The sequence below is a fragment of the Prionailurus viverrinus genome, chromosome B3 (assembly GCF_022837055.1).
Source record: "Prionailurus viverrinus isolate Anna chromosome B3, UM_Priviv_1.0, whole genome shotgun sequence".
Classification (NCBI taxonomy): Eukaryota; Metazoa; Chordata; class Mammalia; order Carnivora; family Felidae; genus Prionailurus; species Prionailurus viverrinus.
Window position 1 is genome coordinate 67,980,922 of NC_062566.1, and position 12,545 is coordinate 67,993,466.

The window sequence follows — 12,545 nt, forward strand, 5'->3', positions numbered from 1 at the left end:
GCCCAACATAGGGCTCAAATCCATGAATGGTGATATCATGACCTGAGCCGAAATAAAAATTTGGATGCTTAACTGACTGAGCTGCCCAAGCACCCCTTTCACTTTAATTTGAATGATGAAGCCATCTTTCATCAACTATGGGAGTCCTTCTGACACCCTGAGAGAAGAAAAGCAAGGTTCTAGAATGAATATGCCCAACTATGGTGACCTCCAGAAGGATACCTTCCCTATAAGACCACTGTCTCAGAAAAGAGCTCTGTTCAAGTCGCTATTAGGTAGCCTTACAGCTGGAGTCACTCTTCTACACTTGGCAGATTCTAGCTGATGATGTCATTGACACAAAGAAGAAAATGCAAAATAGGCAGCCTTACATCAGCTTCCTGGCGAGGATCACACTTCCAGCTGGGGCGTGAGACCAGCTGCACTCGGGCCATGGTTTTGCAGAGTGCTCTGGAGGCAGTGTGGCTGGGGCTCCTCCTCAGCTCTCCTTGGAAGCGTAGGCTCCTTCCCCAGCTGGTCTTGGGAAAACATATGCCACTGTTTTAAATTTGGGCTCACTTTTTTTTTTTAAGTTTTTATTTATTTTCGACAGAGATGCAGATGTGGGAGGGGTGGGGCAGGGGGGCGGGTGGGAGAGAATCCAAAGCAGGCTCCACGCTGTCAGAGCAGAGCTCGATGTGGGGCTTGAACTCATGAAACCGTGAGATCATGACCTGAGCTGAAACCAAGAGTCAGACACTTAACCGACTGAGCCACCCAGGTGCCCCAATTTGGGTTCGCTTAAAAAAGAAAACAGAAAAACCAGCTTTGTTAATACTCACTGCGCCACAGGGGCAATCAGCAAGCCCGATAGCAGCACAAAAATCACAACCCTTCTTTATTTGTTTCCTGCAGTTGCAGAGAGCAAGGACCAAGTGTTTCAGCCTCCTGGCATGGCTTCTCCGGAGGGCGCTGTGGTGGAAATCTCCTGCAATCACTCTATATCCAATGCTTACACCTTCTTCTGGTACCTTCACATCCCAGGACACGCTCCGAGACTCCTGGTTCGGGGTTCCAGGTCTTCTCAGCAGGGACGCTACAACATGACAAATGAGCGATTCTCCTCACTGCTGCTCATCCCCCAGGTGCAGGTGGAAGATGCTGCCACTTACTATTGTGCTCTGGAGGGCACAGAGGCAGGGAGCCTATGAAGAGCTGAGCAGAAACAGGAAGGGGCACAGCCTTTGCAGGAGGCGGAAAAGAGGGGAGCCATAACTGCTTTCCTCCCTGATTCAGCGTGCCCCAAGCATGTCCACTTGGCACTATCAGAAAACATTTTGAGTGCAGACACACTATGTGAGAGCAGATGGACATGGGAAGATATGCTTGTAGGGGGTGATTCAATAATGGTGCTGCAGATCCGTATTTCTTTTTTTTTTTTTTTTAATTTTTTTTTTTTCAAAGTTTATTTATTTTTGGGACAGCGAGAGACAGAGCATGAACGGGGGAGGGGCAGAGAGAGAGGGAGACACAGAATCGGAAACAGGCTCCAGGCTCTGAGCCATCAGCCCAGAGCCCGACGCGGGGCTCGAACTCCCGGACCGCGAGATCGTGACCTGGCTGAAGTCGGACGCTTAACCGACTGCGCCACCCAGGCGCCCCTGCAGATCCGTATTTCAAACAGTTTTCTGGATAACTGAAACACTTGTGAGGATTTTCTTTTGAGATCTCACTAGATTATTTTTGCCTTTAAATGTTATCTGCCAGCTTCTGCTTCTTTGCAGGAATATTTTTAAGACATGTGTCCATCTTGTAAAGAATAGTTTAGTTGAGGGGCGCCTGGGTGGTTCAGTTAAGCATCTGACTTCAGCTCAGGCCATGATCTCACAGTTCGTGAGTTTGATCCCCGCATTGGGCTCTGTGCTGACAGCTCGGAGCCTGGAGCCTGCTTGAGATTCTGTGTCTCTTCTCTGTTCCTCCCCCACTCATGCTCTCTGTCTCTCTGTCTCTCTCAAAGATAAATAAACATTAAAAAAAAAGAATAGTTTAGTTGACATTGGATAATATCATAAGAAGTGGAAATGGAATAAATGAGTGAGTAGTTTCTACCAACAGACTGGAGTGTGGAACCTTAATCCAGCCATCTGGGTATCTTGCTTAGAATCTAACATACAGACACAGTGAGGATGCCAGTGTCGATCAGTGTATAAACTATCTCTTTTTTAAGTTTTATTTTTTATAAGTTTATTTTGAGAGAGAGAGCATGCAAGTGGGGAAGAAGGAGAGAGAGAGAGAGAGAGAGAGAGAGAGAGAGGGAATCCCAAGCAAGCTCCACGCTGTCAGTGCAGAGCCAGATGCGTGGTTCAAACTCATGGAACTGTGAGATTATGACCTGAGCTGAAACCAAGAGTCAGACGCTTAACTGACTGAGCCACCCAGGTGCCCCAGTGTATAAACTATTTGTAAAACTCAATCTCTTTCCTGATATTTAATGTAAAAATAGATATGAATGGAAGTTGTAATTTATTCTTCCCATATCCTTGTTAAATTATCTTGGTCTTACTACCCCAGATATGACCCTCTCACTTTATAGACTGATGCCCGAGGGTAGGCCAGTGTTTTCTAAACCTTTTCATCAGAAGTATCTGGACTTTTGGAAAGTGGGGGCGGGGGGGTTGCTGTTTTCCAGATTAATTGAATCTGTTTTCAGGGCTGGGGCCCAGAGACTGTATTTTCCATAAAGATCTCTCTGGTAATTCCGCTGCTCAGTCAAGTTTGATCTGGGAATCCTGGATTCTGGACCCCAGGTCTTGAGGTTTTAACCACTATTCTCTACTTCCTTGCACTTGGAATTATATTAATAAGGAAGTGTTTCAGGAAGTGGTCCCTACAGTGCCAGTGTTTGCCTACATAGTAGGTGTTCAGCAGGTGTTTACATATGGAACAAAAAGTAAAAAGTGAAAGATATATGATTTGAAGAGAAACCAGAATATTATATGGAACAAAAAGTAAAGGGCAGATTGCTGACCACAGAAGAAAGGAACATTCTAGTAATAGGAAATATCATAAAGTTTTTTTTTGTTTTTTTTTTTTTTTAGTGGCATAGTCTTTCTTTTTTTCTTTTTTAATGTTTTTATTTTATTTTTGAGACAGAGAGAGACAGAGCATGAGCAGGGAAGGGGCAGAGAGAGAGGGAGACACAGAATCCGGAGCAGGCTCCAGGCTCTGAGCCATCAGCACAGAGCCCGATGCGGGGCTTGAACTCACAGACTGTGAGATCATGACCTGAGCCGAAGTCGGATGCTCAACCGACTGAGCCACCCAGGTGCCCCAAAATATCATAAAGTTTTACCAAGATGTCTTAAATAGCTTGGATCTGAACCCCAAAATTTAATGACACCTAAATATCGCCACTGGATACAAATATGAATTGGCATATTGTTACTAACATATTGTTAGTAACACTTCTTTAGGCATATTCTATTTTCAGTGATTGCTTGTTTAAAAGGGTGTTGTCTTATGTTTTTAACCAAACAAAATATTTGGGAAGAAGAACCATGTGTTCTTAAGAGTCCTGCACAGTGCCATGTATACTGTTGTTGCTCAAGAAATAGTGAATAAGTGTACAGCCCTCTCATTGCTTTGGCAAACAAGGAAAGAGACAGAAAATTCCCTTTGGTCATATAGGAGGTTCTTTTCAGTTCACTGAAGAGTATATGTGTGGTGTATTGAAAACCCTACCTTTTATATTGGTGTTTTGACTCTATTGTTTGTTTTTTTTTTTTAGTTTTTGAAAGTTATATACTTCCATATTTTGAGAGAGAGAGAGAGAGAGCACAAGTGGGGTAGGGGCAGAGAAAGAGGGAAACAGAATTCCAAGCAGACTCCATGCTGTCAGTGCAGAACCTGATTTGGGGCTTGAACTCATAAACTGTGAGATCATGACCTGAGCTGAAATCAAGAGTCGGAAGCTTAACTGACTGAACCACCCAGGCGCCCCTTGATTCTAGTGTTTAAACCATCAACAACTAGTCTTCCTACGGATTTTTTCCAGCTCACTTGTAAACCATCAGAGGCATTATTACCCAAAGGGGAAAGTGGGAAGAGAATGAAATAAAAGAAGAAAATGCAGCTAAGGGGAGAGGAATTACTTTGACAATGGCAGTGATAGTTCAACCCCAAAGGAATAACATCATGAAGCTCTCATTCAGTTTGATGGTGAAGAGGAAAAAACAGAAGATCCCACAGGAGAGTACAATTCCCTTTACTCTCAAACTCTGGAGATTTGCATGCATGTAAAGATTGCCATCTTTTGTTGTTGATGTTGTTTACTTCCCATAAAAACAAAACAAAAGAAAAATTCCTATGTGAAAAAGTTGTTGTGGGGATTCTGAGAATAAACATGGGGGGCAGAGCTGAAAAGCTTACCTGACAGGCCAATGCCAGTGGAATGGAGCTGTGTGAAGCCTTTCTCTGGATTGGTCTGCTCTGTCAGCTGCTGGCTGTGTCGGCACTAGTGGTAAACTTTTCTTGGGGGCGGTATCTCGGCTCTTCAATATGTGAGGATTGCCTCAGAGGGGTATGGGTCTGCCACTGGTTCCATGAGAGACCTAAGACTTTAAATCACTCTCAGATTAGGACTTATCCTGCCTTCCTCCAATGGGCCCTGCCTTCTCTAACCTCACTGTTTTCTATTCTTCTTGTGGGTAAGGTCACAGACCTACCTGGGAGATTTTCCTGCACGTCTGAGGATCAGGGCACCAAAGAGGATGAGTGGGGATTAGAATGCTGAGTAGCTTTCATTTTCTTCCAAGGGTTAGTGTCATGGGTTGAACTGTGTCCCCCTAAAAAACATAGGTTGAAGTCGTAGCTTCCTGTACCTCGGAATGTGACCTTACTCAGAAATAGGGTCTAGAGGCAGTAGAGTTAAAATGAAGTCATTAGGTTGGGCTTTAGTCCAATATGACTGCTGTCTTTAGAATCAGGGGAAATTTGGACACAGAGACAGACACGTACAGATGGGAGACAATGTGAAGAGACATAGAGACATGGCCAAGTGACTGCGGTGATACATCTATGAGCCCAGGAACACCAACAGTGGTCCGCAAACACCAGAAGCTTGAAGCAAACACACTGTGCTCCTGTGGCTTCTATACTTTTGGGGACCTGGAACAGTTTACAGGTTTCTTTTTTTTTTTTTAATGTTTATTTAAAAAATTTTTTTTGAGGGGTGCCTGGTTGGCTCAGTCAGTTGGGCATCCCTTTGGCTCAGGTCATGATCTCTCAGTCTGTGAGTTCAAGCCCCACGTCAGGCTCTGCGCTGACAGGTCAGAGCCTGAGGCCTACTTCAGATTCTGTCTCCCTCTCTCTCTACCCCTCCCCCACTCACACGCTATCTCTCTCTGTCTCAAAAATAAAATAAAATAAAAACATTAAAAAATTTTTAAAAAATAAAAAAAAATTCTAAAAATGTTTTATTTATTTTTGACAGAGAGAGACACAGAGCATGGGAGGGGGAGGGGCAGAGAGAGAGGGAGACACAGAATGCGAAGCAGGCTCCAGGCTCTGAGCTGTCAGCACAGAGCCTGACGTGGGGCTTGAACCCATAGACTGTGAGATTATGACCTGAGCCAAAGTCAGACGCTCAACCAACTGAGCCACCCAGACACCTCAGTGTTATTTATTTTTGAGAGAGATAGAGACAGAGTATGAGCAGGGGGTGGGGCAGAGGGAGACACGGAACTCAAAGCAGGCTCCAGGGTCTGCACTGTTAGCACAGAGCCCGACAAGGAGCTCGAACTCACAAACTGTGAGATCATGATCTGAGCTGAAGTCGGACGTCCAACTGACGGAGCCATCCAGGTGCCCCCACATGTCTCCTTTATAAATTTTTTACCAGATTTCACATTGCCACCGAGCAGTTTTTTTTCCATAGTAAATATTTGTTTTCCTAACCATTTATTATATGTATGCAACATTTAAAAAAACCAATTATTTAAAAAACATTTTTAAAAAAATTTTCTTTTTAAGTAATCTCTGTACCTAACATGGGGCTTGAACTCACAACCCTGAGATTAAGAGTCACATGCTCTACCAACTGAACCAGCCAGGGGCCTGGTATGCCACATTTTTTATTTCTCTCTCTATTGTACACCTCAAACAGTTTCTGGTTGGCTTGTATTTCTTTAAAAATACAATTCCTAGAACTTACCACACACCTCAAGTGTAGCTTGAGCTATCATTAAACTAAAAGGAATCAGTAAGGAAACTGGGTCCAGGTGAGGGAAAGTATTGGGCCCAAAGAAAGTAGAAAATCTCTTCAGTCCATGGAGATGAGGAGGGTCAATGATTTATGGTGTCCTCTATTGGAAGGAGAGAAGTTAAATCATGGGGTTCCCCCCTTTCTTCTGAGAGTTCCCTAATTTATGTGAAATAAGTATTATTTTCTTAGTTGGATTGAATCCCATGTTTCATATGAAAAAAACCACCGATTTTCCTTTTTGTTCCAGTAACTTTATCTTGTGCTGATTTTTCTCCGATACTTCTATCATGAATATAACCTACATTGCAGAGTCTGATGTTTGCAAAGGGCTTTCTCATTATTTTACATGAATCCTCTCTTGTTGTCTCCTGGGAAATCAGTGACATTTACAGCATTCTGATGTTTATAAATAGTTTAACGGGAAAGGCAGTAGGCAGTCTGAAAGAAGTACCTGGGATCTCGGACTGAAGCTCCTTGACATTGCTGTGGGCCACATCTTCTTCCTTGTACTCCAGCCCATAGGTCCTGCTGGGTCATAGTTGCCCTCATTCACAGGTGTCCCCAGGTCACGGTAATTTCTTCCTTCTCCTTCCCTTCAGGCCTACAAGTGGTTCAGTCTTCTGGCTGTTGCTAGGCCCTGGGTGCTTCACCTTCTCTTCCACGTTTCCCTTAAACCTGCCCACAAAAAGTTTAAAATATCCTTTTCACTAAGCTTTGTTCCAGATATCCTCTTGAGGTGATTGCCAGGGCCCTCAAAGATGCAAGGCTAACACTCCTCTTAGGTGCTAGGCAGAAAGAGAAGGAATTTATTATAGGTTCCTATTCATCACAGGCCTCCTGCAGCTTGAGGATGAGTACTTAAAGCTAATTTACATATTCCAAAGAAAGACATTATCATAGTGTTAAGGTTTCAACCATTTATGTACGAGATGCTTAGCAAAGCTTTCAGAAACAGCTATGATCCGCTTTTCTTCTGATTCAAAGCAAAGAGATTTTCCAATCTCTTTCTAAAATATATGGCTTATTTGGACATTATTATTTTTAATGTTTATTTTTGAGAAAGAGAGAGAGAGAGCAAGCAAGGAGGGGAGAGGCAGAGAGAGAGAGGGAGACACAGAATCCAAAGCAGGCTCCAGTCTCTGAGCTGTCAGCACAGAGCCTGATTTGGGGCTCAAACTCTCAAACTCACCAGCTGAGCTGTGAGGTCATGATCTGAGCCAAGGTCAGAAGCTTAACCAACTGAGCCACCAATGCTCCTGGACATTATTTAAAGGAAAAATAAGGCATATCAGAGGAATGATGTCTTTATATTGATACTTACTTGTTTCATTTCAATAAAGTTTATTGAACAATTGCTCTGCCACTATTGTGGCATTTTTTAAGTACAACACTTTACTCCCCTTGAAATGAGCCCTTTATCATCATAGTACCTCAAGCTTACTTAACCATCAAGTTTTGAACTTTGTTCTAAACAGCCTCCCTGCGTGGAAAATCTCTATTTTTCAGCTCCTTCACAGAGGGCTTTTCCTTTTGTCTTTATAATCTACTATTTAACAGGACAACTGTGTCAGGAGGAGCATATAATACCATCCCTTCCTTTTCTCTCCTTAAAAATATTTAAAGGCTGGGTTCAAGTTCATTTTGTATGAATCTTTACTTAAAGGTCATTATGGGGAGGGTTCTCCCACAGGGCCAACCTAGAAAACAAAACAATTATTTTTCAGTCCAAAGGGTTTACATAGAAGCTGGCTCTAATTTATTTCTGAAGAGAACAAGGTTCTCTTCCTCTCTGATTTCTCTTCTCTTACCTTCTTCTCCTATTTTGCCTTTTCTTATCGCTCATTTTTCTTTTTCTTTCCCTTTTCACCCAAAGCTATGCTTTTCCTCCTCTTTTCTATTTATTTTCCCATCCTATTAAAAAAATTCTACTTCCCTTCTGTCTTTTATGTTATCTAAATAGAGCACAAACCAGTGAAACCTTGATCCACTCGACATGTGTTTTTTCCACTTTGATTCACAGACTCCTGCTTCTTTTCCTTGAACAGCAAATTCTCCCTTTGTGGCTCATGGAAAGTGTAAACATCCAGAATTCTGGCCCTATGATGGTAAGACTTGGAAACTCCAGCTACTTGATGATCAAGTTACCAGGCTCTGGGGCGCCTAGGTGGCTCAGTGGGTTAAGTGTCGGACTTCGGCTCAGGTCATGATCTCACGGTTCCTGAGTTTGAGCTCCACATCGGGCTCTGTGCTGACAGCTCAGAGCCTGGATCCTGCTCCGGATTCTGTGTCTCCCTTTCTCTTCTGCCCCTCCCCAGCTTGTGCTCTGTCCTTCTCTCTCTCAAAAATAAATAAACACTAAAAAAAAATTTTTTTTAAGTCACCCGGGTCTGTGCGTGGGCGCTAGGGGGCGATGTAGTGTGAGGCTTGTTCCAGGTGCAAGAGGAATAGCAGTCTGGCTTCCTCACCTAGCTTTGCAGAATCTGGGCCAAGAGCTTGCTCAACAGAAAGACACAGGTGCCAGGAAACAACAGGTTCCCCAAAGCAGAGCCATTTATTAAAACTCTGCCCTGACAAAAGGGTGCTGATCCCTCTTTGAGAGCCTGTTCTCTGGGGTGGGACTTAATCTCCAGCTGGGGTGGGCTGGAAAGGAGTCCCCAGCCAGCGCGGCTTAAACCATGGCCTCTGCATGCATCTCCATGCTTGCGATTGTCTTCACACTGAGTGAGTAATATGCCTTCCCCATTTTCCACTTGTATTACCCACTTACATGCTTTACAGCAGCTTCACTGATGGAGTGTGGATTCATTTACAGGTGGCTGAGAGCTCAGTCGGTGTCTCAGCCAGATCAGGTCACTGTTGCCGAAGGGGATCCAGTGACTGTGAAATGCAACTATTCGGTTTCTGGAAGCCTGTATCTCTTTTGGTACGTCCAACATCGCAACCAAGGTCTCCGGTTCCTTCTGAAATACATCACAGGGGCCAACCTGGTCAAAGGCAACTACGGTTTTGAGGCTGAATTTAATAAGAGCCAAACCTCTTTCCACCTGAAGAAACCATCCGTCCTTGGGAGTGACTCTGCAGTGTATTTCTGTGCGGTGACAGACACAGTGATGGGGGCTGGAGGCAGAGCTGAGCACAAACCCCTGAGTACCACAGTGAAACTGTTTTCCTGAAGCCTGTATGGATCTCCACAGAAGGTGGTGTGGCTCTAGGATATGTCATTCATCATAACTAAATTACAATTTCAAGCCACAGAATTTGTTCATGGGACAGATATTTATGAATCCTTATGTGCTCGGTACTGTATTGAGCACTGATGACAAATAGATGTAAGAAGCTATCTTTGCTTTCTGTGTGCCCCATGTGATCCCCAAACATTTACGAACCCAGTGTAATTCTCACAACTGTTAGCATGAGGTTTACTTTGCCGGTGAAGAGACTAAGGCCCAGAGAACTTAAGTTCTCACTCAAGTCACAAAACCGTGAAACGGTGAGTTGCAACCCAGCAGTCTGTCTCTCAGGTGCCCGGTCTAACCGCTCCCCTGCTCTGCCAGCCTCAAGGCTCTCTGAGGGCATGAGACTGATTTCGGCGATGGGGCAGCCCCAACTCCCTGGATGGTTCCTGCCAAAAAGAGTGCTGTTGGCTGTAGAGTGAACCAACAGCGACTCAGAACAGTTTGGCAAGTGCCAAGATAGAGGATGGCACAACATGTGATGTGCGATGGGGAAGGGGGCAGGTAGCTCTGCTGTGAAGGAAGGAGAGGGTGAAGCTATAGTGCAAGGAGAATTTGAATCAAGGGAGAATTTAAACATGTAGTTTAAACATGCAGGCTGCTTTCGGCTCCTCTGCTCACATCTTACATACACCCTTGAGGGACTGGACTTGATGCCTCTCTCTCTCTCTTTTAAGTTTATTTATTTATTTTGAGCAGAGAGAGAGGGAGAGAGAGAGAGAGAGAGAGAGAGTCCCAAGCAGGCTCTCTGCTGTCAGTGCAGAGCCCGATGCAGGGATTGATCTCACGAGCCATGAGATCATGACCTGAGCCGAGATCAAGAGTCGGACTCTTGACCGACTGAACCACCCAGGTGTGCCAGAGCAATATACTTTCATTTTCTCATTGTTTATATTCTTTTAATTTCTTATCTACTGAGAAGAACCTGCCTTCTTTTTTTACTTTTTATCACCTTTTGGCTTAAAACTCCCAGTTTTTATTACATATCCTGCTAAAATGGCCTTACCTTTCTGGAATTGATTTTGTGGGATGTTAAGGGGAATCCTGGCACTTTTCTTTCCTATTTTCTTCTTTTAGCAACAGATAGGTAATTTTTTGTATGTTTTAATTGTCACGATGCTCAATTTCAACCTGTCAATAGCTCCATAAACAAAACTGAACCTGGGTCAATCGGCCTGATTCTTTTGCCCTAAGGACTACTAGATGTTTTCCATGTAATCTGTTATGGACAATGACTGAGACGACTACTGTTCTCGCCTAATCAATTTTTCTGTGAAGGCTGTTAGTTTCTCTCCTCTTATGTGTCTTCATATCTGAGATGAACAGTATGGACCTTGGAGGGTCACATACTCACATATTACAGAAGGAGGAAATGTCAGAACAGTCACAAATCACATCACGTCTCTGCAATCATAAGGATGAGAAAATTGTGCATCTGTGGGGATTGTTACTATGCATGGTTTCAGGTGAAAGGGAAGAATGTTCCTGAGTTACCTGACGTTAGAAGTTTGCTCAGCCTTCTTCTACATCCCTCTCTAATGGTGCTGAAAGAGTAAAAGGCATGACAAGGCTCACCAGAAGAACTACTTCTGCTTGGCCTCCAGAGGGCAATGATGCACACACGAGAATTACACTTGAAGATCTCCCTCCCTCCCAACCATCCGTCTTTTAGCTCCTCCTTCACCGAGCTGACTGAAGAGTCCAGATGGAGCTCTTCACAGATGGTGGCATATGAGGAATTTAGAAGTCAGGAAACACCCAGATTTTCAAGGAAAAGACTCTTCCAGACGTCTCTGGAACGCAATTACACAAGATTCTAGGGCACCCACCATACACATTCTTCCTTGTTCCAAGGGTATTGTTTCCTCAACCATACTCCTTCTCGCTCAGGAAAGATCTTCAAAAAGGAGACTACAGTTTCTTCAGTCCTCAGCCATGAGCTTGGCTCCTGTCCCCATGCTTGTGTTTATGATACTTTTTGCCCCGAGTGAGTAAAATTCTATTTCATCTTCTTGTTCCCTACCGGTACAGTATTTCAACTGGACTCTGAGGAGAGACACCTCTTCTTAATCGGTAAGTCTTTCCTGGTCTCACTGACTCAGCATTGATGTTTCAGGAGGAAATGGAGCCCAGTCAGTGACCCAGCCTGATGTCCACATCACTGTCTCTGAAGGAGCCCCTCTGGAGCTGAGGTGCAACTACTCATCTTCTGTTCAGGTGTATCTCTTCTGGTACGTGCAGCACCCCAACCAAGGACTCCGGCTTCTCTTGAAGTACATATCAGGGGACATCCTGGTGAAAGGCACCAAAGGTTTCGAGGCTGAATTTAGGAAGAGTGAAAAGGCCTTCCACCTGAGGAAACCCGCAGTCCAGTGGAGCGACGCAGCCAAGTACTTCTGTGCTGTGAGTGACACAGTGCCTGGGACTGCAGGGGGAGCTGAACACCAACTTCTGGTGAATGTGAGGCTTCCAGTGACTCAAGGGATCAACCTGGGGCACTTTCAGTGAGACCTTATGTTCTATGGTGACAAGATGGACAGAGGGGACTAAATTGCTTAGTTCTGGTGCAGACATGGTTCTAATCTTCCAAGAGTCAGGATTCATGAGGAAAGGACAACTTATGAAAACAAACAAACAAACAAATAAACACAATGTCGCCAACAGACTGGAGACTGGAACTTGCTCAGAGAATCGCTTTGGATGGGACAGTGGCAGGGATGGGTTTTGTGCTGCGATTGCCATTTGACTTGTGACCAGAGAGGAGAGTACTATGACAGTCTACGCTGATGGTTGTAATCCACTAGGGACACTCTAAGCTTCCCCCTAACTGAGGAACTTTCCTTAAGATCCTAGATAATTCCGTCTGTGTGTGTGCCTATTTGAAAAACTGAATGGAAAGAGGAAGGTTAATATTAGAGGAAGCGACCGAGGAAAATGTGATAAAATAAAATCAAGCACAGGGAGACTTTTTAGTGAATGCTTCTGTCATTTACTCAGCTCTTTCATTTTAACATCATCTCAAAAAGATGGAGTTGAGATTTCCATCAATCCATCACTGGATGAGGTTGAGG

General features: G+C 44.1%; 3 gene segments (V, D, J or C); all 3 read left to right on the forward strand.

The window, feature by feature from the left end:
- Positions 1 to 409: 409 nt before the first annotated feature.
- On the forward strand, positions 410 to 1,191 carry LOC125169092 (T cell receptor alpha variable 2-like). The segment is given in 2 exon segments: positions 410 to 496; positions 895 to 1,191. Coding segments are annotated over 2 exon segments (360 nt in total).
- Positions 1,192 to 8,916: 7,725 nt separating this feature from the next.
- On the forward strand, positions 8,917 to 9,414 carry LOC125168094 (T cell receptor alpha variable 3-like). The segment is given in 2 exon segments: positions 8,917 to 8,966; positions 9,054 to 9,414. Coding segments are annotated over 2 exon segments (411 nt in total).
- Positions 9,415 to 11,182: 1,768 nt separating this feature from the next.
- LOC125168095 (T cell receptor alpha variable 8-3-like) lies at positions 11,183 to 11,982 on the forward strand. The segment is given in 2 exon segments: positions 11,183 to 11,461; positions 11,591 to 11,982. Coding segments are annotated over 2 exon segments (648 nt in total).
- Positions 11,983 to 12,545: the final 563 nt, after the last annotated feature.